Source organism: Cuculus canorus, chromosome 8, assembly GCF_017976375.1.
Source record: "Cuculus canorus isolate bCucCan1 chromosome 8, bCucCan1.pri, whole genome shotgun sequence".
Classification (NCBI taxonomy): domain Eukaryota; kingdom Metazoa; phylum Chordata; class Aves; order Cuculiformes; family Cuculidae; genus Cuculus; species Cuculus canorus.
This window is the reverse complement of record NC_071408.1, coordinates 27,784,860-27,810,865: the sequence shown is the minus strand read 5'-3', so window position 1 is coordinate 27,810,865 and position 26,006 is coordinate 27,784,860. Positions and strand designations below refer to the sequence as shown.

Genomic DNA, 26,006 nt, shown 5'->3' with positions numbered 1-26,006 from the left:
TTATGAGTTCCCTGAGATCCACAGGGAGAGAATTATTCCTTGAGAGTAAAAATATTGCCAGAAAACAAAGACTGTAAATCTGCACGTTTAGTTATCCTTTGTTGAAGCTGTGTAATAGTCCCAGGGTTTAGAGGTTAAGGAGCTGCCTTCTCCAAAGGCTAGGGGAGAGCATCCTTTGCTGTTAGTAGACCTGTCTAATGACACGTTCGTACATGTAATGAATAACTGTGCTTGTCCTTCCCATGTTGGCAGGTTGTGATTCAGCTCATAGCTGCTCTGGGTTCTACATGCGTTGTCTGGGGAAGGGAGCCAACTTTTCACAACACTGCACTTGGAACCACAGTATTATTTGGACTTTTTTATTCTTCTGTCTGTGTTCTTGGTCTTTTTGTCTGGAGGCTTAATCATTTATGGATTTTATGGATGCTCCTGAGGGGTGCATCATGGACGGTATTAATTGCAGTACCATGGATGCAGCCTGTGGAACAAAATGTGCTCAGCAAATCCAAGACGCTAGGCAGGGGAGCTTAAAATCGTTTGCAGGCTGGCCTAGAGCAGAGCCGTTATCGGTAGATGGCCCTCTTGCTTTGCCGGACTTCCTCTGCTGCTCTGATTGCCTTTACGTGCTCTGATCTGCAGGTGGCAGAAGAAGAATACCTCATCCAGGAACTCCGCAAAATTGAAACTAGGAAGAAAGAGAGAGAAAAGAGAACCCAAGACCTGCAGAAGCTCATCACAGCTGCTGACACCACCACTGAGCAGAGACGTGCTGAGCGCAAGGCTCCCAAGAAGAAGCTGCCACAGAAGAAGGAGACAGAGAAGCCTGTAAACATTTTTCTTCTTCCCCCTGCTGCTCTGCTTTTTCCTCTTTCCCCTGCTTAAGTTCTGGCTGGTTAACATGTTCCCTTCAGCAGTCCTGCTGGGATCAGCCTCTCAGCTCTTTTGGAGGGAGTGGCTGCTAGCTGCCTTCTGACAGATGCTTTTTGGTTGTCTTTTGGAAGAAGATCGATCTAAAGCTGCTATTGTCAGAATCCTATGGTGGTGCACTCTGTCTCCCATTTGAAGAAGGACAAATTCCCTTTCCCTTCCTGAGAAATGGGAGGAAAATATGCCAGCCACTCATGCCTCATGGCAGGAGAGGCATCTTTCTCCCTACTTCTCCCAGGTACATTCTGGTACTGCTGTGCAGGATTGTCCCACGAGCCCGTTGTATTTCACCTGCTTTCTTTTTCTAGTCTAGATTTCCCTTTTCTTCCCCACTCATGGGTCTCTCCGGGCTCAGTACCTGCCCCTCTCCTGATCCTCAGCTGCAATCAGAGCAGCCCTGCTGGAGACTCTTGTATTCTGGGAGCCAATGCTTCTCATTTCTCCCTGAGCTGAGCTAAAGCCTAAGGACCCCAGAACACAGGTTTCAATTTACATTTGATGTTACCTCAGTGTCCCTTTCCAGAAAAGAGGGCAGTGTAGACTGCACTAAATTCAGCACCTTCTGTAAGAAAGGGCTGTTAGAAAATCTCAGGTGTTTCCAGAGTGCCTGGGAATTCCTGTCTCTCTACCTTGTAAACGGAGAGCACTTCTGTCTTCATCCTCCAAAAGGATCTGTGCAGGGAGTGGGGTGAAGCAGTGAATGCTAGATAATTATTGCTTCATGAACTGTGCCTAATGGCCACCACTTCCTTAAAACATTGTTTTGTTCCTCTGCCTCGCCTCTTTATGTAATTAATATAATATCACTGGGTGCTTTGAACTCCTTTGAGGGTTGATCTGGTAAAGCTTAACCGCCGCTGGTATATTGCGCTCTAAAGAAAGCAGCTCCTTGTTGATGCTTATGAAAAAAGGGTGGTTATGGAGAATGGGGCTGGAGAGGTGCTGAGGTGAGGAGTGCAGCCCTACATATTGCTTGTTGGCTGGTGCCTGTCTGCAGGTGTGTAGTGGATAGGCATGCCAGGGTGGGCAGAGAAGCAGTTTCTGTTGTTGCACTAGCATCTTTTCAACCATGACAGAGTCCATTAGGAGTCAATTACCAACTATAGCTGGGAAATGTTAAGAAAAAAAATTGCATTTTAACTAAGAATTTGAATCGGGAGCTGCATCAGCATCATTTCAACAAAGGAAAATCATTTACCAAAGAGTCAATTGAGGTTGAAGCGTTTACAGCATGTACAGGCACGCCAGGCAAAAGAGCCCATTTAATTGCTTATGTGCTGAGTGCAGTCAGAGTTGTCTCGGCTAAGCCAACGATGCTGATTTACCCTCACTGCTTGTGTCAGGGTGTTTAGCAACAGGCTGGGGGGCAGAGTTTGGGGAGTCTGAAAGCCAGCCTTCATCCTGAGGAGGCAGAGAGGACTGCTTTTTGATTGCAGCCTTCTTTGTCTGTAATAATCCAAGCAGGGAGGCTGCATCCTACCAAAGATCGAAGTGATCTCTACAAGTTCGTGAGCCCTTTTGGTAGTAAGAGAATACTTCTTTCACTACAGTTGTGTTTAGTCGTTTCTTCCTGGGGCCTCTGTTTATTGAACTGACCACAGATAACTGAAAAAAATCTTAATGTCTGGCCAGGCAGAGCAGTTTGCACGGTGCCACCTGAAGACCAAGACATAGAGATAACAGAGATTTGAGAGTCATTGGCAGGGGACTTGAGGAACTGAGTCACTGTCCATAAGCATCTTTTAAGATCTTGGGGTAGCCCTGGTTATCTCAGCTCTGTGTGGAACCAACAAAGAGCAAGCTGCAGAGCCTCTCTGCAAGGAAATGTGAGAGCAGCAGAGTGAATGCTGTCCCCAAAGAAATAGGGAGATTTGAGGTGACCGTTTTGGAAAAGCATGAATTTTGCAGAGATGGTGGCTGTTCTTTGGTTGAATCGTGAGCATTCCTGACCCATTCAGACGACCCCACACCATTAAGTGCACAGGGCCCTGCAGACAGCCTGGTTTGATCATTTAAAAGTTTGCCCACCTTGTGCTTCACTCAGCATCACAGACTTTTAAGGGCATGCATTTATTTTGTTTCCATTTTGTTGAAATACAACTAAATGCTTAGCAGCAGCAGCTTGAGAAGTTTTGCCGCCTTGTATAGCTGTGCTTAAACTGTGCAGTAGGAAAGAGAGAAAACTGTCCAACAAGTGGACAAATGGCAAAATTTGTTTAAACAGCAGGAGAGGTGCAGACCTTACACTCTCGTTATTGGTCTGTACAGATCAGAGGTTTATATATCATTCCTTAGAGGACCTGCAGTTAAAGGCCAAGATTTAGGGAAGTCCTGGGCTGTTATGATTAGTGCAATGGGCCTGAGTTAGATAACGATGATATGCAAATATTCACGTGCTAGTATGATGAGTAGGAGTTAGGGTTAGGGTTTATGCTTATGTGAGTGGGTGTAAGGCTTTATGTAGAGCAGTGCTTTTAAACCAGCTAACAAAAATGTTTGTGCTCTCCAAAGTTACTGTGAACAGGAATGTTTTTCACAGTGAATTTCTTGGGATTTTCTCACTGAATCCCATTGCTTGGGATTTTCCTCTTGCCTCAGCTCAGCCATGTGGCCACGGCAGGTGGTTCTCTGTCATAGGAAACAGTGTTTCCTCTTCAGACAGTCTCTGTATGAAATCTTGTGTTTCTTGTGTTTCCTTCACCAACACATCCTGTTTCGATCTCTTGCAGGCTGTTCCTGAGACTGCTGGCATCAAGTTTCCTGACTTCAAATCTGCAGGTGTCACGCTGCGAAGCCAGAGGGTAGGCTGTTGTCCTGGTCCCTTGGGACCTCTGTTAATGTCTTTCAGTCTGCCTGTCTGTCTCCTCATCTCCTTTTATAGCTAAAGAGACTCAAGTTCTTGCCTCTGAAATGAGAAAGGAATTCCATAAATGTGAAGACTCAGAAACCTGGAATGCTGGCTCTGTAAAAGCCAGCTCATTGCCTCACAGAGGCACCTAAACGTGCTGGTTACTGGTATGCTTGCTCTGTTAGACCTATGCAATGGATGCACGTGGAGCTGTCTGCTCTAAACAGAGCTTACAGCCAAGCGTAACAGGCCTCATAAACTAGTGTGTTAACAGATGAGAGGGACTTTTAAAAACTGGATATTCAGGTAGTGTCTTGAAAAAAGTGTCACATAAATTCATGCTATCTTTAGCCTTCCTATTTCCATTGTCTTCAGAAAATATTTTGGGGAAAAGCTCATCTTGCACAGATGTGCCCGGGAAAAGAACTTGCTGTTTTATAGCAAGACTTGATGTCTGTCTCTCAGTGACAGGTTTTGAGATACCGAATAAGTTAAACTTGCCTGTCTGACTGAATGTTTTCAGAGAGGTTTTGCTAGCTAAATCCAGTTTGCCCAGTACAAATGCTTTATATTTTCTAGCCAAATAAAATAATCCTTAGTTATGTTATTGTAGCAAAGGTGGAGAAGTAGGTTCCTTGCCTGGCACTCTCACTTGGCACAGGAATTTTCTAGGTCACCTTTAGAGATTGTTTTATGGGATGTTCTTTTGATGTCGGAATAGTTTCAGATCTTGCTGGGAACACCCCAGGGCTGTTAATAAAAATGAGTTTGGGATCACGCTGCTTTGACGTACAGGTGCGTGTGCTTGTTAGAGGTGGTGGTACAGCTCACCAAGGTCACTGCTGGGGATCTCCTTTAGTGTACGGTGGCCACCATCCATGGGCTACCTGTTTGAGTGGGGGGCTACAGCCTTGAGGAAGTCAGAGGCAAGCGACAGGCAAGACTGTGGTGTGTGCGTGTTGGGATTTATGGAGACGTGGCAGATGTGTTCTCCAGCATGAAGATAAATAGAGTAATTTATGGAGATTGATTTGGATTTTGACAACTAGTAAGTGATGGTTGACCCCCTCTGGAAGAGAAGCTGAGCAATAACCTATCAGTGATAGAAACATCTGGCAAAGCCAGCAGTCTTTTTGTGTGCCAAGATGAGCAATTCAAATCCTAGTCTTTGTGCAAAGGGTGCTACATGCTTCTCCCTGCTCTCGTTAATGCTCACAAAATGCGGTGATAAACTGAGGCATGTCAGTCTGATTCAGCAACTTTCAGCCTGTGGTATCCAAGCTCCTGGGATAACTAGAGCAACTTCTCATGCTCTGCTTGAAATTTTTAAGGAGATGAATGCCGTTATTAGAAGTAGCTGTGGTTTGCGAATTGAAAAAGATTGCAAATCACCCATCTAGGTGAAAAAAACCAACACCTTGCTTGTAAATGTGCAACCTGCCTCCAGCCCAGCAAAATGAATTCATTTGTGGCTTTTAGCCAGTCACCTGGCTTCCTTATTCAAGTCTTACCTGTTTTTAAAATGGAAGCTGATAGACTCAATTGCTTCACATGTGGGTGATGGGGAGAATTATTTACGTGAGGTCAGTATGAGCCTTTTGAACTGGTAAGAGAAGCTGAGTGGTATAGTGGTATAGTATATGCTAATCTGAATTATTTTACTTGTGTGATTAATGTGGTAAACCCTCTGCACACCAGTGGGATGGAATTGGTAAGGGTGGGAGCCAACAAAGACTAAGTAAGGAATGGGGACACTTTGCTGGGAATATGTACTCTGACAACATCCAGCATAAGATGTTTGGCCCTGAGCACATTGGAAAATGATTTCTAAAGGTTTGTGACGTCCCTGCGGTAAATTCTTTTGCCTGAGGACCTGAAGAGCTCCTCACCTAAAGGCTTCTATTTTCCTCCCTTATTTTGTACTTTGTTACCGTGCTTTACGCTTTCATAGTTAGTGGAAGCTAGGCTTTGCACTGAGATCAGGGACTCAACCTCTGTCACGTGTGAAAAATGTACCGTATCATCCCCAGTTTAATAGCATTTACTCTTTGATTAGAAGTGCTTTTTTTTCCTGAGGATTTACAATTAATCTGAAAATTGGAATTAAATTAATTTACAGAAATAACTTCTTGAAGAAAAAGTTAGCAGTCGGCATTCAACTTAATTTATTCTCAGTAGTTTTTATGACAACAGCTCTGGCTTTTCAAATTCTCCCAGTCGTTAAAGCTTACGAAATCTTATGCACAGAATGAATTTGAAGACTGCTTTTTTTCCTCCTAGGATTAATGGTCACTTACGGCTATTATTCTTCATAACTGAAAGTTTCTCCTTCAGCAAACGCTGAAGAGTAATCTTCTCTAGTGAGTTTGACAAGCTGCCTTCTATCACAACAGCTTCAGTCTCCCATTGTTCTCCATGGGGCTGTGGCCACAGGCAAAGAAAAGGCGATAGCCCCCATACCCTTGCTCCACATGGAATTTCCCTGACAGCCCAAACTGCAAGTTTGTCTAAGGCAGTAGGAAGCTGAGCATTATGGAAAGCTTTGTCTTAATTCAAGGCAGCGTATTGCCTTGGTGCCACTGAGAACAGGAGGCAGTAGCAGATGTTTTGGAAGGTGGCAAGCCTTGCATAAGTTTCTTGAAAAGGAATTTTAGACCTTTGCCTTTGTTAGTCCAACAATGCTATGAAAATAACACCAGAAATCTATTATTAATAGGTTACTTCTGGAAAACTTCCTGTCATATCAGGTCTGCTCAGCTGGGAGGGCAGTCAGCCAGAGAGCCAGGGGAAACGAGAGATGAGTAGGAATCTGTGCAGGGAAAGGAGAGGAGGAGGCTAAAGGGAAAGCAGGTTGCTATGAGGAAGGAAAGCTTTGCTGAGGAGCTGCCTGAAGGGGAAGAAAGTGGGAGCTGTTGAACCTGAGTCTTTTCCAGGACGCAGACAAACCAACAATAACTGCACACTTGTGATTTATAGGGCAGAGCCGAGTTTGTTTTGAATTCACCAGTGTTTCTGTACCATGTTATGTTCAGCTTTCTTTTAAGTTTAAACTTTGACTTTGTGTCTGGAGCACTTGACTTTGGCTTCTTGATTTTAACGTCTCTTCAGTGTGTTTTAAATTGCTCATCATCTCTCTCAGCCTTATCTGTGAATTTTAAGTTATGATTTCGTTAATGCTTTTGAATTGTTGCATCAGTGCTTTTAAGAAGGAAGGGAATGGAAAAGGGTGGATGTTTTTCCCCAGTCCTGCATGTTGAGGTGTAAATCTGTGTCCTTGCTCTGTTGTCATGGGTTTGGAAACAAAGGAACTGGAAGAGAATCGATTGAGTGATGTCTCATCTGGAAACAAAACAAACTCAGGGTTGAAACAGAGGTTGGAGAGATCTCAGTCCACAGAAAGGATTGAGGAATGCTCCAGTTCAGTCGTTCAAAGCCAGCCACTTCCCCTCAGAAAAGGCTTCTATCCTGACTCCATCTGCGAACTGCCACTCAGACCAATTAAAAAAGAAGTAAGGGAAGGAAAATGACAAGCACAACTTTAGTAGCCATTGATTCAAATATTCACACTCACCAGCTTTTAAATACTGACTTTTTTAGCGCTGATTGATGAGTAAGAGTTTACTGTGGTTGTGGGGAGAATGTGTGTGTGAGTTCTCTTCCGTGTTTTTTTTTTTCTTGGAGTGGGAACTGAGTCCTTACTGAGTCTCCAAGGTGAATGATATTTCTAGAGGAAGATGGGGTTGTATGTATGTGTTTAGATGTGTTTATCCTCTGTGTTTGATCTGACCCACAATTAAATGGCCAAGCACGCTGCCTGTTTACTCTGCATCGGAGGCTGTTGGCTCTGATCCTTCCCTGTCATTAATGCAAACCCAGACCTCTTCGGCTGTGAACATGTGAAGCATCTGTCTGTCCTCCTGTGATCAATACTGTCCCTTCAGAGGTTCAGCTTTGGAAGCGGTTCCATAATGTATCTGTTATTTTTATTTGGATTTGATAAATTTAATTACTTGGAGCAATTAATAATTTATTTGCTTTGTATTGATTGCACTCCAAGGCATCCTGGCATCAATCTGATGGAGCTCAGCACACCCTTATTAGGTAGGAAAGTTTGTTTCCAAGTCTGAACTTCCCATGGATTAGTGAGCTGAAATGTGCTTGTTGCTTCTGCTAGCAATTTTTCATTAGACAAGTTTTGTGTTTTGCCCTCTACAAGCGGGTGGATGAGGCTAATTTCTGTGGGGAGCCTGATGGAGGTGTGGAAGGAAAGTAGTGGTCTCATTTCTGTGAGTAGATGTTATGAACAAACGATGCAGGCTGGATCCAATTCATGTTGTGGCATTGCCATCTATTTGTTGTATTACACGCCCTTTAATTAGGGCCAAGAGAGTGCTGGTGCATTTCCTAATCAAACTCCTTCCTGTGGAGAATGAAATAAGATGAACATATCAGAGTATTTATTTTTAAAGAGAACAGCAAAGGATACAAAATCTTAAATGAACTGGAGAAGGCGAATCCAACACTTCTCTTCCTCTCTTCTCATTCCTAGCTAAACTTAAAGAGGTGACTGTGGGAACTGGAGTTGTTTAGCCTGGAGAAAAGGAGGCTGAGGGGAGACCTTATCACTACCTACAACTCCCTGAAAGGAGGTTGTAGCGAGGTAAATGTTGGTCTCTTCTCCCAAGTGACAGGTGATAGGATGGGAGGAAAGAGCCTCAAGTTGCACCAGGGGAGGCTCAGATTAGATATCAGGAAAAATTTCTTCACCAAAAGGGTTTTTGGGCACTGGAATGGATGCCCCAGGAAGTGGTTGAGTCACCACCTCTTGAGGTGTTTAAAAGACAGGTAGATTAGGTGCTCAGGGGTATGGTTTAGTAGTGGACAGGTACGGTTGGCCTAGATTTCAAAGGTCTTTTCTGACCAAGCAATTCTATGATTCTATAAAAGGCAGTTATGTTAAATTAATAACAGAAGATGCTTCTATCACCTTTTTCATGGAGCGCTTTCGTGTGGGAGAGCATCTGGAGCAATACCTTAATAGACTCTTGGGTGTAAAGGGAGCAGTCTGGGTACAGCAATAGGGTCTTTTAGAATAAGTTGTAGTTCTGGAAAGGACTCTGTGTTGCTGGTTTTGCTGAATCATCAGCTACAAAACATTGTCTGCGCAGTATGAAGCCTTGAGGACCTTTGTCTGCCAGTGCTGGACCTATTTGAGAAGCTCTGACTGCCTTTGTGTGCCTGTAGTGACCCAGTCTTAGGTATCATTCATCAGGTAATCTGATTGTGTGTAACTTGTGCAGAGCACCATGTATATTACTTTTTTCTTTCACTAGCGTAACCAATATAATGATCAGAGTGTAATTAGTCACTGTAGTTGCTTGTACTTGTGTAAGTGTAGTTCCAGTTAAATTATTTAAGAGAAAGGCAACATCAATTTAAGACTAGATGCGTGTTTTGCTATATTTTCTTGGAATTGTCTGATCTAGTTTACATAATGTTCTTGTGCTATTTGAAACTGTCCTCAGAGTTCCTTCTCTTGTGGCCTCTGTTAGGGCCCTCCCTGTGATCATAGCCCGCTCTTCTGTGCTCTTGACTTGATTCACTCAGAGGCTGCAGCTGTTTCTGTTCCCTGCAGCTGCCTCTGTGGGTCTCAGCTTGGTTTCTACACCTGTAGTGACAGGTAGAGGTAGGACTAGCTGGGAATCTGCAGATCTTCTAAAGCAGAGTGTTAGTGTCCTACTGGTAATGGGCTTTTAATGTAAAACATAGTCTAGTAAAAACATCCTGTGCAGTTCTTTCTTCTGCACCGTGTATTTTTACTGTTTTTCCCTTACGCAAATGCTTGCTGTAGTCTTTCTGCAATTGTTTTACAAGCCTGCACTGTATTTAAACTAAAATGTATTTAAGAGCTAGGAACTCTCAGGACTAGTAAGTGGCAGATAATACTCAGCTTGCCAGAAGATGACCAGCTTCTAAATGACTGGCAGTCCTGATGAGGTGTGACTTCTTATCTTCTTGCATATCTTTTTTCTTACCACAGCATGCATGTCAAATTGGGAAAGAGCTGACTCTTTCCAGGTTATCAGCCATCATTTGTGTGGATTCCAGTTCATTCCCATTTTAGGCCACCTGTGTTGTGTCAAAGTAATCTGTATCCTAGGGGGAGAGGGTGGAAGAGGCCTCAAGTTGTGCCAGGGAAGGTTCAGATTAGATAGCAGGAAAAATGTCTTCATGGAAAGGGTTATGAGGCACTGGAATGGGCTGCCCAGGGAAGTGGTGACGGTATTTAAAAGAAGGGTAGATGAGGTGCTCTAGGATGAGGTTTAGTAGTGGAATGGGTATGGTTGGACTCAATGATGTCAAAGGTCTTTTCCAACCAAATGATTCTATGAGCATGTAAAAACCTTGAAGACCTTGACCTGCACTGTTGAAAACCCACCATGCTGCTCCAGGATCTTTGGTTTCTTTGGGAAATGTCTCCTCACTTTACCCCTTGAATCAGTGCTACAGATACGTAATGAGGCATTACTGTTTATAGGATCAGTGAGCTGCTGCTTTGCCATGTGCCTGAGTGCGCTGTGCTTCTCTGGGATCTGCTGGCCACCCTTATCCTAGACAGAGCTTTCACTAGGTATCTTCTTCAAACAATTAAAACCGGTTTAATTTATTAGGAGGATTCAAGTACGAAATTTGTTTGCATGATTGATTTGGGAATTTGTGAGGTATGTCTAACTTCAGTCAAAAAAACCCTGCAATAACCGCTTACAGAAGTTAATATAGAAGTGTTTTTGTCTTAAAAGATCATCGATGAAGCAGGTTGATGATCATGTGCCATCCCAGAGTGATCGCTGTGTCTTTGTGTTACATAGCTCAGAGGAGATGGCTTAGCAGTATAACTCTGTGTCCTAAATCCTAGTCTGGCAGATCAGCAGGCACTGATGTCAGACGTGGGGTCCATGGCTGTAAGCTAGGGCAGGGGAAAACATGAATTTTCGTTGAGGCAGTGAATACCTGCACAATTCCAAACTTTTCTAACTTTTGCATATATCCACAGCAATTGGCCATCCACCTTTCCTTGTAGCACTTTTATTTCTGAGCAGTAGATCTTAGAATCATAAAATTGGTGGGAAAAGAAGAGACCAGTACTCACCTTGCTACAGCTTCCTTTCAGGGAGTTGTAAACAGGGATAAGGTCTCCTGCTCAGCCTCTTTTTCTCAGGGCTAAACAGCCCCAGTTTCCTCAGCTGCCTCTTATAACGCTTCTTCTCCAGCCCCTTCACCAGCTTCATTGCTCTCCCCTGACATACTCCAGTGCCTTGCCGGGTGACCAACCTCAGTGTATTAAGCACTTCAGATTTCCAGAAATGTGCATATTCATACCTGAAATTGAATTTCTCTGTTGTTTTTTTTTTTTTAAATCCAGAGCTCTAAGGCTGAAGTACTTATTATGGCTCTTTCCTGCCCCAAGTCTTAAAACTGTGCAGGAGCAGAGACTCTCTATTCCTGCAGAGTAGAGCCACGCAGCCGGGGAAAGGTTGACCTTCTTTCCTCATCTTAAGCTAGAAAATGCAAAAAACCCCATTATTCATCTGAAAATTTAGCACTCCTTCCCGGAAACCCACTAAGCAATTCAGTGCTCTAAAGATATCCATGAAGAAAGTGCCTAATGAGAAAGTTTTCTTGCTGCTGAAATCCGTGAAGAAGGTGGTTTTCAATGTCAGTGAGCTGTATTATAATGCTGAACAACAATGCTGATGCGTAAATCCACAGTTTATAGCTGTACAGCACAGGTCATGTGTGTAGAGTTTTTAAGATGAACGTTTTTAGGACAGTCGTATTGTTTAGGGCTGGGGAAGGTAGAGTTTAAGGAAAAAATTGTCTCAAAATTGGATTAAAATGAAGCGCAGCATCAGGGAGGGGGACCTGTGAAATATCCAAATACCACTGATTAATTTAAAACCCTTGTATTTTGATGATGCACCAATCAAAAAGTGGGATTTCTTTTTTAAGCTGTAAACGTCAGGAATGGTGTTTACATACAGCTCCCTGAAAAGAGGTTGTAGCGAGGTGGGTATTGGTCTCTTCTCCCAAGTGACAGGCAGTAAAACGAGAGGAAATGGTCAAGTTGCGCCAGAGGAGGTTCAGATCGGATATCACAAAAAAACTTGTTCACAAGAAGGGTTCTCGGGCACTGGAGCAGGACAGCTCAGGGAGGTGGTGGAGTCCCCATCCCTGGGGGTGTTTAAAAGATGGGTAGATGAGGTGCTCAGAGATATGGTTTAGTGTTGGGCAGGTACATTTGGGCTTGATTTCAAAGATCTTTTCCAACCTCACAATTCTATGATTTATGAAGACAGTGTTAAATTGGGTGTGGGTCATTTATGATGACGATGACATAGATAAAATCACACATAGGACCTAGCCGAATCTGTCTGTAGGTCCTGCAGACCTCTTCCATTCGTGTTGCAGGTCACTTTGACAGCTTCTATCTGCCAGGTGGTGATGCTGTAAGACATCACAGGGGACTGTATTACAAGCTCTGCTATTACTTACACTTAGAATCATAGAATGGTTTGGATTGGAAGGGACCTTAAAAATCATCCAGTTCAACCGCCCTGCAGGGACACCTCCCATGAGAGGCTGGAACACTTAATTACTTCTCCAAAATATCCTCAAATACATTTACAACTATGTTTATAAGTATTAGCGTAAATCATGAAAACGTAATGGCACACAAAAATATATGAACCGAGTCTGTTTGGGGAGGCTGCATCTTCAGTTATTTCTTACTATGTTTGTTCATTTAATGAATTTTGCCAATTAGCAATTAATTTGCAGTAGGTCTCCTAGTCATTAGTGTGAATTAGCGAGGTTTTGTTAGCGAAATGTCTCGAACATTAAATAAAACCCCTGTATCATTTGAAACCTCAAGGGTCCTCAATAGTGAGATCCTCTGTAGAAATCAAACTGCTCAAGGCCACCTCCTAGTCTCTCAGCCCTTGCTGTGAAAGCGCAGCGGATGCTCTGTTCATCTCTTTAAGCTGCATGGCCCAATTCCTGAGCCATGCCTTCCTGCTTCAGGGAAGAGCAATCATAGAATGACCTGAGTTGGAAGGGATCCACAAGGATCATCGAGTCCAATGCCTAGTCCAGCAGACCAGGTCAGTGCTGGTGTAGTCCATGCCCCTGGTGGAGGCACATGCTCCTCTCTGCACACGTAAGCTGTGGTACTGTGGCTTCGTGGTGTTGATTCACACAATTTTCTGTAGCTCTTTATTTATTTTTCTCTTGGTACATGCAGTTCAAGTGTATAATGCAGATTTTTTATAGCAAGGACAAAGGATTACAGTCCTTAAATCAAAAGCAACATTGGTATAATTATAAGTGCAGGCTGGTGTTGCAAAAGGGGCTGTAGGGAGAGGCTATCAAAGGAAAGAAGCATCCAAAATATAGTAATGTCAAAAAGCCTGGCTAATCAGTTTTCTGACGGGAGCAATCTGTTTCCCAGGTATTATTACTATATGGGGACTTTAAAGATAATAAATAACAATAATAGTCTAGTATAAGGAAGGAAAGAAAAGGGCAAGTGCCATTCACCTCAGAAGCTGTGGTTGCCCACTGGAGTTCTTTGAGGAACATAATTTTCTTCAGCCCCTGGAGAGGACTTGCTCTGTGACAACACCAAGAACATCCCAGGAGCTGTGGTGTGAGCAACGCGATTGCCCTATGTGGTGTTTTCCTTAGCACAGAGAGTGTTTTCATTATGGCCTGCAGAAACCACATCTTAGCATACACATCTCGAGCCAGAGAACTGTTGCCTGTGCTGTTGGCTGAGACATGTGGTCCGTGCAGATTGCTTCGTTCCTTGGGAATGAAGACAGGTGATACACAAACTTTCAGCACTCTGGTGTGTCTGGATGTCTACTTAAGAGACCAAAACAAAGAAGGGCTTGCTGAAGTAAGCTTGGGCTTATCAGAGCTGTACAGAGCATGAAGGCTTCTCTCCTGCTCAAGGCGGCCCAGCTAACGGACCCTGGCTAACAGATTATCAGCAGCGTTTGAATAATAGACTGCTCATTTAGTTTTAATACATTTTGCATAGAGAGCAATCAGCCTTCATCAGTCTTAGAGATGAATTGGCTTAGCCAGCTAAATTCTAAAGATATTAGTCCGACAGCAGCCACATAAATCATAACATTTTCTTAATGATGGTAAAATTAAAATATACTCTTGCTTTGAGAAACCAATGAAGCCTTCCTGTTTGCAGGCCAGATCCTCCTGCCTGAATTAAAAGGAAGCCTAATTGATGTGTTTTTAAACTAAACTCACAGGCCCACTCCTCCTAAGCATCTCTAGCATTGCTTTCTTTGAAGTTAAATTAATTTGTTCTGCCTCTCCCTGCTCCATCCTCTATTCTTCAGGAGTGTCACTGAAGACCTTGGCTTGGTATTTCATTGACCAGACTCCTGTGGGATGGAGAGCAGGACGTTCACAAGATCACAGTTGAAGGATTTGCCAGGTTAATGTTTGTGTTGCCAGTAGTTCCTTGAGCTAGCGGAAGTCTCCCAGGAGCAAAGCTTGTGCTCTTCCTCTAATCAACAAACCAAGACCTCCTGTCAGTCCACCTAGCCTTCAATAAGGAGATGCTGGGCTCTGCTAACTCTGTGTCCTGCAAATTAAGCACAGTCTAACGAGGTCCCCCAGCTGAGGCAGAGCTGGGCACATTGCCCACCTTAAATGTTCTGTGTGATTCCTCACGGGGCAGAACAGTTCTCTGGACTAAGGGCTCTTGCTTTCAGGAATGTCTTCCTGATGTTTCAGGCTAACCATTCTGTCTCCTGCTAAGCTGTGCTAGGTGACCTCCCCTTCCTTGGCATCCGGCTGCAGCACAGCACCCACCACGTAAACAGAACCATGTCCTGTCCCAGTGCTCTGGGCTGCCTTTTCTTAGGGCTCTGCCCTGTCCTCCTGCTTTTCAGCAGTGCCTGTGCAGGCACTCTGTGCAGCAGAGCTCGTGGGAAAACCTGTTTTAGTCAGGCTCTGCTCAAGTGAAGACTTTGGACCAAAGACTTGACTGTAATCCCAGTACCTGATGCTTTTGGCAACCTTTCTTCTGCTAAAACAACCATTCTGTGGTCAACTGTAAAGATTCAGTCTCTGAAATACAAAATTCACTGCTATGTAGAAACCCCGGCTCTAAGCCAAACACCCTCGGGGTATGAAAAAGGACAGAGATGTCCTCTAGTCCTTACCGGTGCTGGCTGTTTGCACGAGGGCGGGTTTTCCTTTTTCCCTAGTGCTCCTTTTGGATCAGGTTGGCTTCTTAGAAATCTTTCCTTGATAGAACTCTTGGTCCTATGCTGGGGTCTAAACTGTGGTGATACTGTGTAGCAAAGGGATGAGGTACTTCTTAGCATGTACTGTTAAAGGTCCATTCCTTGGGCTGCTCTGTGGCATCCGTACCCTCGTTCCTTCGCTGAAATGATTTGGTGGAGAAGATGGGTTTTCCTAGCATGTCCAGTGTTGCGGATGTGGAGCTCCTGATGGTCAGTGTTCAACCATAGCTGAGGTGAGGATGGTGCTTTTCACCATCTGGGTGTGTGCTTGCAGTGTTCCTGTGAATTAAAAAGTTCCAGATAGTGTTTCTTGTTGTCGTTTTTGTGCTGGGGCATTCTAAGGAGGGAAGACCTTATCCCTGTCTACAACTCCCTGAAAGGAGGTTGTAGTGAGGTAGGTGCTGGTCTCTTCTCCCAAGTGACAGGCCCTGGGATGTGAGGAAACGGCTTCAAGTTGCACCGGGGCAGGTTTAGATTGGACGTTAGAAAAAATTTCTTCATGGAAGGGCTGCCCAGGGAGTGGTTGGGTCACCAGCCCTGCAGGTGTTTAAAAGACACGTAGATGAAGTGCCCAGGAATACAGTTTAGTAGTGGACAGGTACAGTTGGACTGATGATCTCAAAGATCTTTTCCAACTTAGCAATTCTATAATTCTGTGAATGCTTTGGAGAAGTTGGGCCTAAGTTGGGAGACTGACATTGGGCTCTTTGTTTTGGGGAACTTCAACCTGTGGCTTCTGGGGCCTTGGATCAGTAAGTGGTATGCAGGATGGCTGCAAGATGCTCTTGCCTCCTGGCTATTCAGTGGCCTGCTGGGCACCTTGGACTGGTGACGATGATTCAGGTGGAGGCGTGAGCCCATCTTCCCAGGGTCAACCCACTGCTGTGTGCAGGAGGGTGTTTGGCACTGCAGTGTTGAGAATCTTTTTTTTTCTGGTCTGTCTTCCAGCATTGCTAAGGAAGGAAATTGCTTTGGATATATCCGCAGGGCTTGGAAACCTGTTCTCCCTGCCATATTGTGCCAGCTGCGTTTACGCTGCTTGTAATCTAATAAATGCTTGGTCTGAGCAGCTCGCACTCCTGCTAGAGCCCAAATGAATGCAGAGGAAGGACCCTGCTAAGTGTATGCATTCTTCCTCTCCTGGCCAGCTCTGATTCCCTTTCATAGCTCACATCTGATGCTTCCTCTCTCACCTAGCCCCTTAGCTCCGATGTAAATGTGTGTTCACACTTCCGCCAGTCAAGTAACTGTGCTCTCTCTGTCTCTCCTCTTTGTTATAAAGCCTGCTCTGTAAATGAATCCCACAGGTCTGGGGCTCAGCAGGTAAAAGGAGAAGTGAGTCTGTTAGCGCATGAGTCTAATCAGGCCGGCTAAAGCGAATAAAGTAGGGCAGCATTGCACATTAGCCGCTGTGTAAATGAGCCCTTTGATGGGCTGGGCACCGCGGGAGAGGGTTTGAAGCCAAGAAGAACTTTTGTTGTTAATTCAGTGACACATGGAAACTGTAAAACAGCGTGTCTTGCACACACACGAGAGAGAAAATAAAAGCCCTCACGACCGGGCTTTTCAATACCTGCCCTCGGACCTAGTCTGAAAACTTTCAGCCCCTGTCTCCCTCTCTTACCACTTGATTTTCCTTTCTCTCCCTTTCTTTTTTTGTTCCCCCTGCACTATAAAAAGAAAAGCTCTCTTGCCTTTTGAACTAGACGGCTGTGAGTGAGGGCTATCTCTGAGCTGTGTGGCTCTGTTACCTTTGTGTTCCAGATGAAACTGCCAAGCTCGGTGGGACAGAAGAAGATTAAAGCCCTGGAGCAGATGCTGATGGAACTCGGAGTAGGTGAGTAAAGGGGGCACGCGAGAGAGAAAGAGACACACAGAGCTAGCCTTTGTTCTTGAGATGGGCTATTTTTTCCCCTAGTAATACAGCCAGTTTCTTGAATAACAGTATGTGAATGGTTTTTAAAATATTTTATGTGCTTAAAAAAAAAAAGAGACAGAGAGTAAAAGCCAGAACAAGATGCACAGGGTTTTTTTTTTCCTCCCAGTAGAAAAATGTTTTAAAAGAGCCTTTGTTTCTCTCTTGTTTGGGCCTTTTTAACCATCAAGAGAGGCAGCACAGTATTAGGAAGGCAAATCTCATCCTTGCCGGGAGAGGTACTTCTAAGTGTGTTGGTGACCACAGCACGCGCATTGTTCAGGGCTGCCCTGTCTTGCTTTCAAGCTTCATTTCCTCTTAATTTACTGCTTGCAGTGGCAAGTCCAAAATGCGTCTGGGACTGTTCGTCCCCCCTTTATAGGTTGCATGCTGTGTGAAAATCTGGAGCATCTTTGCTGAAAGGCGAGTAAACACACATCCCTCACTCTTGAACTCCAGTGTCTTAGCAGCAAAAAGAAGGGTTCACTTAACATGTACAATACCCGCTCGTAGCTAGAGGGGAAGGAGTGCAGCCCATGGTTGGCTGCTGCCCTCCGTGCAGTGGGGACGGTTTGCAGGTACTACAGGTCCCAGCGTGCAGTGCCCCTTAATTTGGCACTTGATGATCCCTTCCCCCTGCTGTGGCCGGGGGGATTTTTGGAAAAAGGAAAAGAAAAAAAGGAGGGGGGAAAAAAGGGCTTATTGGTGGTTTACAAGAAATCACCGAGCCTGCTCACAGCACTGACTTCTGTTAACTGATGTTAGTTTTTTGGGCCAACTGGTTTATGGCTGGATACATTGCCTCAGAGTCTGTATGCAGTTCTGAAGGCCTCCTGTGGCTGGTGAAAGCAGCTCAACCAGAGTGGTTTCCCCTTTCTGCTTTAAAACCAAGGGAGTTACCATCTTTGCTTGCTAGGGAAGCCTTGGGGAAGGATGTGAGTGCTACTTAAGAGCTTAATTCCCACAAGGGTGAGGAAGGGTTCCTGACTTCTCACTCCTGCCGTACAAAATCCACATCTCGAGGGCTTCCTGGTGCTCCAGCCCTGCTGTGCCTTAAAGTGCAGAAACACATCTGGGCTTTGTGAGAGTGAACAAAGCACTAGCAGGAAGGGGTCATGGGCAGCCTTGCAGACCAGGGACACCGCCATGTATCTGGACAAATTTACAAAGCTGCATCCTTTTTGTCTCTAGTACAGGCACCTCTTCCTTGCTCTTGTGTGTGCGTGTGTGATGGGCTGCAGCAGAATGCCCAGGGTGGGGAGGTGATCTGCCAGCCACTGCTACAAGCAGTTTAGGTCTGCGTTAAAAATGTCTGTAACAGAGCAGCAGAGCAAATGCTGTGCCTCAGTCCTACCCTGGGAGGAGCAACAAGACGGAACTCATCCTGTCTACCCCTTATTGGTGAAGGTATAGAGCACAGCAGGAGCTCCTCTGTCCTTTGCAGCAGCACGTGAGGGCTCGTTCCCAAGACTGAGCTCCCTTCACAGGAACTGGTGGGTAGCGAGGTTCAGTTGTCTGGTCTGATGTGCTTCATCCATCACCGTTCACTTGTTGAGTCCTGGACCTTACAGGTTCTCCCTTGGCCAGAACCTGGAAACTTAAGTCTTTGACCCATAGGGATGCTGATTGCTAATGAACCATGTGATGGGAGTGAGGCTCCTGGCGTATCGTTGTGGGGGTGAACTGGGCACCAGGACATTTCTGTAGGGTTGCAATTCTGGTTGTTTAACAGAACACCTTTTTCTCTCCGTAGATCTCAATCCTATGCCCACAGAGGAGATCGTGCAGATGTTCAACGAACTGCGGAGTGACCTGGTGCTGCTGTATGAGCTGAAGCAAGCCTTTGCCAACTGTGAATATGAGCTGCAGATGTTACGGCACCGCTATGAGGCCCTGGCCAAAGCTGGTAGCATTGGCCCCCTCAGTGCGGAAGGTGCCCATCCAGATGGCCAGGCAGGGCTCAGCATCGAGGAGGGCAAGGGAGATGCCAAGGACCAGATCATTGATGTAGTAGGAGCACCACTGACCCCCAACTCGGTGAGAAGGAAGGTTGCAGGGGCAGAACAAGGAGCACTCAGGTCTCCAACGCAGATGCCCTGACAAGTGCTGGGGATGCTGCCCTGCTCTCCCTCCAGGCGTGCGCGTCCAAGGGAGCATAGCACGCCTATTTCCCCCAGGTCCCAGTGCTGCTCTCTGGGCTCGTCTCCTGTGCTTGGACAGTGTTCTTGGTGCTATTGGTGGGGTCAGCAGGGCTTTCTACATCCTGCATGCAGGCAGATGGCTTGACATGGGTGCCACCGTGGACCAAAGCAGCAAGGCTTTGGTGACAAGAGCTTGCACTAGGGCAGCAACAGTGATGCCGGTGCAGCTGCAGGCCTGAGGCATTTTCTGTCTAGACGCAGCCTCATAAGGGCTGCCTGGCAGAGGGAAGCGAGTGGGGAAAGCGGTCTTGATATGATGAGCCATGATCTGCCTGAGTCCCTGGAGTTAAGCAGTGGCCGTGCCTGAAGTGGGAGGCTTGGGAAGGAGAGAGGTGTTTGAAGAGCAAATGGGTGTTTTTATACCTTACTTCCAGTGCCAAGGAAGGAAAGCCAGACCTAGGGGTTCCTTCACTGCGAGCCCTGTGACATGTACCTCTGCAGGATGCGAATCGCCAGCCTCTCCTCCCTGCCTCCGTGAGGACAGGCTGCCCAGCCCCTTACTGCTGCCTCAGGGCCAAGGGTACGCCTGGGGATCAGCCAAGGTTGCTTTCCCCTCTGCGCAGTCCCCTGGCACAGCTGAGCCAAACTGCCCGATCCAAGCTGCCCGTCTCCACACAGTGGCATCCCCAGCGCCTCAGACATTGCTGCCCCTGGTAGCGGCACAGACCTTTATTCTCTAAAATGTGTAATGTATTGCAGGATATTGAGAACACCTTGTCTGTCAATGGCAGAGGCGATACATTAATCTGGACTTGAGCAATGTCCTATTTGATTGTGACGATATGGAGTCGCAAGGAAGCGTTCCTCTGAGACAGGTTCATGTTTGCAAAGGAGTCTTCTGAATGTTTTTCTTTTATCCCCCTGCTGCATTCAATTTGAAACCTCACCCCTCCTTGCAGTCCAGTGTCCTGGATTGCAAGCTTTTGGGGCTGATTCACAACACACTTGCTCTCCTTTGAGGCTTTGCTTGTTGGGAAGGTGGGAGAGGTGGTGGTGGTGGCCGTGGCTGCAGAAGGAGGGAGCCCACGTGTGTGTTTCTGACCACCGTGTTCCTCAGTGCCTCCTGGAATCGGAAACAAAGGGGTGGGCCTAGGCAGCACAGAGAGGGTTAAACTGACCTGGTCTCTGACATATTTGAAAGAAATATAATCAAGTTAATTCACTGCAAGGCAAATTCAGTACCTAAAGGGCCCCCATGTTAAATACAGCACTGACCTTTACCGGCTGATTACACAAAGACGACACAATTAGATTAGTCCAAGACAAAAGGTCAAGCACATTCACACTGTGACCATTTTATGCTACCTTTTGAGGGGGGGGGGAAAAATTACATCCCAGCTGGAGAGGTATCTTGGAGAGGAGGGAAATGAAGCTGCAGTACCATGTTCTGGCTGGCTCAGGTGTGTTTGGAGAGTTGGGCAGGGCCTGGCTCTGTGCTTGCCCTGAACCTTTCCTGCAGTTCTGGTTACTGTGGTGGTGAGTGAGACCAGCAGCCCACGGCCCACAGCCAGCTTTTCCCAAAATGGCCTGGGCTGAGTTGGAGGCTGTGTGTTGGCCACGCTTCCTGCCCAGCCCGGTGCTGCTTTCTCAGCGTCATGGCTAAAATCAGCCTCTGGAACATCAGAGGGCTGGAGTCAGCCCTGAGAAGGGAGGCCGCTGGGGTGGACGTTGGCCGATTGCTGGTGGGATGCGTGCACATGTCCCTAACCTGCACAGTGATGACCCTGAGGTGTCACAGGCCCTGGTGTGATGGGGCATCAGGGGTGGCAGTGGGCCTAGAACACAATGCCGAGAAAGGAGCCTCCTCTGCCTGTACAATGCTTTTTCCCCAACTTGGGGCCCTTGCAGCAGGGGCAGCAATTTTAGTGGTGCAAGCAAGCGGCTCTCTGTAGCACTAGTGTTGTGCTGGGATGTATTCAGCCTGTCCACTTGGTAGCATGACACACGTGAGTGCAGCGGTGCTTTGTAGTGGCCTTCCCATCCCTAGTCTCCTGCAGTTGTGTCTGTGGGCACTTGTGGGTGACACCCTGCCCTTCCCTTTCCTCTTTCTGAGAAGCGCCACCATGCTAGCCTTGAACAGCTGAGTTCAAGCGTCTGCTTTGCCAGTGAACTGCCAGGGGCCCTGGGGGAAATCATTTAATCTTCAGGCTTCAAATTCCCCTGAGTTGGAGAATCCCTTTGTGCTGTCTAGCACTGCCCATCCGTGGCACTCCACATGTGGGATTAAGCACAGATTAGTTCAGCCTCCAAACCAGCTGCTCCCCTGAAGCCAGATTTGTTTCCCTGGGGAAAAGTACCTTCTCCAGATGTTGGAGTGAGTGGCAAAGCCAGGAACAGGAGTAGGAGTCCTGACTCACGAGCCCTGCCTGGATCCCTTGCTAGGAATTGGAATGAAAGGCTGAAGTTGTGCCAGGGTCCTGAGATACTGATTGTGGCAACAGTGGGCTGCCACTGCCTCCTTGGCCTACACTGGGGGCGAGGGACAGCTTGGCTGGGTTTTTTAGCCAGGTTAGGAGAGATGTCTGTGTGTCTCAGCAAGGACATCCCATGGGAAGCCTGGCACTGTCCTGCTCTGCCGTGTCCGCCGTGTCCCTCCTACCCTGGCTACTCGTCCACCCTCTCCTCAGGGCTGCAGTGCCTGTTGCTGACCATTAAAGCCGAGCTCGGATTCCCCCAGTGCCGTCTGCCGCTGACCCCGGTAGGGACTTTACTCGGGGCCTTCGGGAGGTGAAAGGTGAGCCGAACTCGGAACAAATTAGTTCCAAGCAGAAGTTCAGCCAGTTACTCCAGATTGGATCCTTTGATTTCCGCAACTCAGACTCCACTCAGTGATCTGTAATGAGTGACTCTCAGAAATCCTCACATTGCAGCACTTTGTTCCTGAGCTCACAAGTCAGCCCATTAATGGGTAAAGGAAAAGACCTTCAGTCTAAGAAGTCTCGGGTTCAGAGTCAGAATTATTTGACTTTTAAGCTTCCTTTATCTGAACTCCTGCTGACTTCTTGTTTTCTGAGCCTGTTTGAAAGCTAGAAGTTACATTGTTAAGATCAAACATTCTCTCTTTCCAGATGGAGTTACAATATCTGTCTTTTATATATATATATATTTTAATATATATATATAGTGTATATATACCAGGGTGTATATATATTCCTCTTTTTTTTTTTTTTTGTAATCGTTCTTTCCATTAAAGGAAACGAGACTTGTAGGCTCTTGTAAATTATAATGTAAAACATTTTTTTTAACCAGACAGTTCCCAATTTTGCCCAAGGCAACTGGAATAGCTGCGCCACAGAAGGCAATAGGAAGGTGATTAATATGAATTTGTGACATATTTGAAAGATGGGTCTTTTGCCATATAAAGATTATCAAACACATGTGCTCTTCCCCATTAATTCCGCAGCCCTCCCAGGAAAGCCACAAAGCCCAGCTCCTTTGTTTCCAGGGTGGGTTTTTGTTTTTTTAAATGTACCTTTCGGTCCCCTTGATTACCATGTATTTGATTTTTATAGGGCATCTGTTCACACTGCTGTGTGGGTTCTCTGGCCCTTTTATTTCCCTGTTAATCGGATCCCGCAAAGGCGGCCGTGCCAGGGCCTCAGACGAAATACGTGTGTGTATTGTATTTAACTTTTAGCCATGCAAATTCCATGCTCTGTTTGCCGTCCGCCCAGCGCCCAGCAGGGACTGGGGGCCGCCTTCCTGCTGGAGGAGGCAGCGGGGCCTCCCACCATGCGTGCTGCCGCCACGAGCCAGCAGGGATGGGCAGGCCTGGCTGGTGCCGACCAGCGTGTCCGTGCTGCCCTGTCCATCCCCTGGTGCCTCCTTGCTGGGACAGTGGCTCTGCAGGCCTGTGGGGACGGGGGATGGCCGCAGGGCTGGGCATGGCCGGGACCTGGCGGCACTCACCATACTTGCCTGCACTGCGCAAAGCGGACCAAACGTCTCCCTGTTCCGAGGGGCCCACGGGACCCGGTGCGTGGGGCGCCTGGAGGCTCTGGCAAACGTGGGGCACCCACACACAGACCCCAGCTTTGGGTGCTGGAGCTGACAGGGTCTTGGCTGCAAAGTCTGTGCAGCGCCTCGCACCGAGTCTCAGTGCAATGCAGTGATACTTGTAGGGGGTGTACAAGAAAGCCAGGGAGGGACTTTTTTACAAGGGTGTGGAGTGGTAGGACAAGGGGGAATAGCTATAAATTGGAAGGGGAAAGATTTAACTAAGACATAAGGAAAAAATTCTTCATGCTGAGGGTAGTGAGGCACTGGCCCAGATTGCCCAGGGAAGCTGTGGCTGCCCCATCCCTGGGGGTGCTCAAGGCCACGCTGGATGGGGCTTTGAGCAACCTGATCCAGTGGGAAGTGGGAGCTGCATGAAGGCTTTGTGTCACCCTGCCCTGCAGCCCTGAGTGATGGGGCAGGACCAGAGCCCTTCTGGGGCCAACACTGCCATGCTCAAGAGAATGGCAGGAACCATCCCCTGCCCAGTGCTGCAGCCCCAGCCCCATATCACATCCGAAGCAGTGCAGGTGTTTGGAGGGTGGCCCTGGGGCCATGCAAGGCTCTGCTGGTGGCCGCTGGTCCACCCACAGTCATGCTTGGTTGCCCCCCAGTCAGTGGTTCTTCCTGCGGTTTGTTTTGATGAGGTTCTTCCTTTTTCACATGGCAGATTTTTGTGGGCATCCTTGTAAACACAGAACCTGTCAGTTGTACTGGAACAGAGACGCGTTAGCCCTGTTCAGTCCACACAGAGCAGGAAATGGTGTGAGCTGTCTCACCTCCACGCTGGGCAGGCTGGTGCTGCTTGCCATACTGGGAGACCTGGCCTTGAACACCTCCAGGATGGAGCATCCCCGTCTTCTCTGGGCAACCTGGGCCAGTGCCTCCCCACCCTCATGGGAAAATGTTCCCCCTTGGTCTGACCATGCACTCCCTGATCAAGAGCCTCTCCCCAGCTTTCCTGGAGCCCCTTTCAGTATTGGAAGCTGCTCTAAGCTCTCCCCAGAGCCTTCTCTTCTCCTGGCTGAACAACCCCAACTCTCTCAGCCTATCCTCGTACGGGAAAAGCATCAGCCCTTTGATCATCTTTGTGGCCTCCTCTAGACTTGTTCTAACAAGCAAGTCCTTCCTGTGCTGAAGGCCCCAGAACTGGACACAGGACTCTGGGTGGAGGTCTCACCAGAGTGCAGTAGAGGGAGAGAATCCCTTCCCTTGCCCTGCTGGCCACGCTTTTGATGCAGCCCAGGATGTTGTTGGCTTTCTGGGCTACAAGTGTACATTGCCAGTTCACGTTGGGCTTCTCATCCACCAACACCTCCAGTCCTTCTCAGGGCTGTTCTCAATCCATTCTCCACCCAGCATGTGTTTATTCTTGGGATTTCCACAACCCGGGTGCAGAACCTTGCCCTTGGCCTTGTTGAACCTCAAGAGGTTCACATAGGCTCTCTTCTCCAGTTTGTCCAGGTCCCTCTGGGTGGTTGTGGGACTGCAGCAGGAGTTGCTGCAGCCCTGCTGCCTTTGGGGCCACCCCTCCCTGTCCCGGGCTGCTGCAGTGCTGCTTGCAGTGTGCCGGGGAGCTCCCTCCAGCATTCCCCATGCTCAGCCCTGCGAGGCTGCTCTCCTCTGGCGGCTCTGTGTGCCCCACACCTGCCTTGCTTGGGTGAGGGGATCCCTGCCAGGAAACACTCTTGTCTCCAGCACTCGCTGTCAGGCCCAGGTCCTCCTGCCCTGGGCAGGCAGACACCTCTGGCTTCAGCCTGCAGTGAGAGGAGCCCCTGGTCCCTGCGCCCCATGGACTGCAGGGCTTGGAGGGGCTGAGGCGCTGCTGACGCCAGTGATGGGAGCCTGGGGGTGTGCCCTGTCACTGTGGGCACGGGCGGCCCTGGCTGCGTGCTCTGTTCTGGCTGCCACCTCACTGCCTACCCACCCCGTGTCCCCTCTGCGCTGCCTTTCAAGTGTAACTGGTGATCGATCCGCCATGACAACGTCCTCTGAGTCACATTCTCGCCTGTGGGGGTAAAGGGCAAAGGCCAAGTTCTTAGTTTTCATAGAAAACTAATTAGATGACTCCATCGAAAATAAGTCAATAAAGCTGATCAGGCGCTGCACAGAGTGAGCCACTGAAAGCACCGTGACCTCTGCCTGGAGCAAGCGGGCTGCGATTGCCCCTTCTGGCACTGCCTACTCTGTGCCAGCTGCCCAGCAGCATTCCTGTCACCAGTGCTGGGCAGGATCCCTTGGGCTCCTGGGTGCGGTGGCATTCCCTGCACAGCTCCTGTGCATCTCGGTGCTGGGTTCATGAGGCTCCACCTGTGGTAACGGCCATGTGGGGACAGTTGCCAGTGGGACACAGTGGTTACTGTCACCCTGCACCGAGCAGATTCTGGGGGATGTGTTGGTGGCTGTCACCCTGCACCAAGCAGAAAGCTGTGCTGGGGCAGACCTGCAGGTGCAGCCCAGCTAGGACAGGCTGGTGACATCCTTGGAGTGGAGCCATCCTGGGACACAAGCAGACTGAGGTGGTGGGGGACGCCGTCCACCCATGGTGCCCATGCTGGAGAGCAGAGCCGTGCTCCCAGCTGCGGGGAACCCGGACCTCCCTTTCAGAGTCAAAAAGCTCACCTGTTTGGGAAGCATGGATGCTTTGGGGTGCCCAGTGGGAGCAGTCCTGCCGTTGGGACATCCTGCTCCCACTGCCCCGCTGCTGCCTCGCGCACACTCACACATGCATGGGCACAGCCCGGGCTCCTTTACCCCCAAACTTTATTCATGTGGCACATTTA

The 26,006-nt window shown here is 47.7% G+C and overlaps 1 protein-coding gene across 3 annotated transcripts in view; it reads left to right on the top strand.

Annotated features, from left to right (window-relative positions):
• Positions 1 to 25,510, top strand: part of DMAP1 (DNA methyltransferase 1 associated protein 1) — a 37,302-nt gene extending 11,792 nt beyond the window's left edge. For all 3 annotated transcript variants that reach the window (XM_054072406.1, XM_054072407.1, XM_054072405.1), the window contains exons 7-10: positions 640 to 825; positions 3,657 to 3,728; positions 16,876 to 16,948; positions 18,780 to 25,510. In XM_054072406.1, the coding sequence (XP_053928381.1) occupies positions 640 to 825; positions 3,657 to 3,728; positions 16,876 to 16,948; positions 18,780 to 19,126 (678 nt within the window). In that variant the 3' untranslated portion in view covers positions 19,127 to 25,510. The remainder of the gene's footprint in view (positions 1 to 639; positions 826 to 3,656; positions 3,729 to 16,875; positions 16,949 to 18,779) is intronic.
• The last annotated feature ends 496 nt before the right edge of the window (positions 25,511 to 26,006 follow it).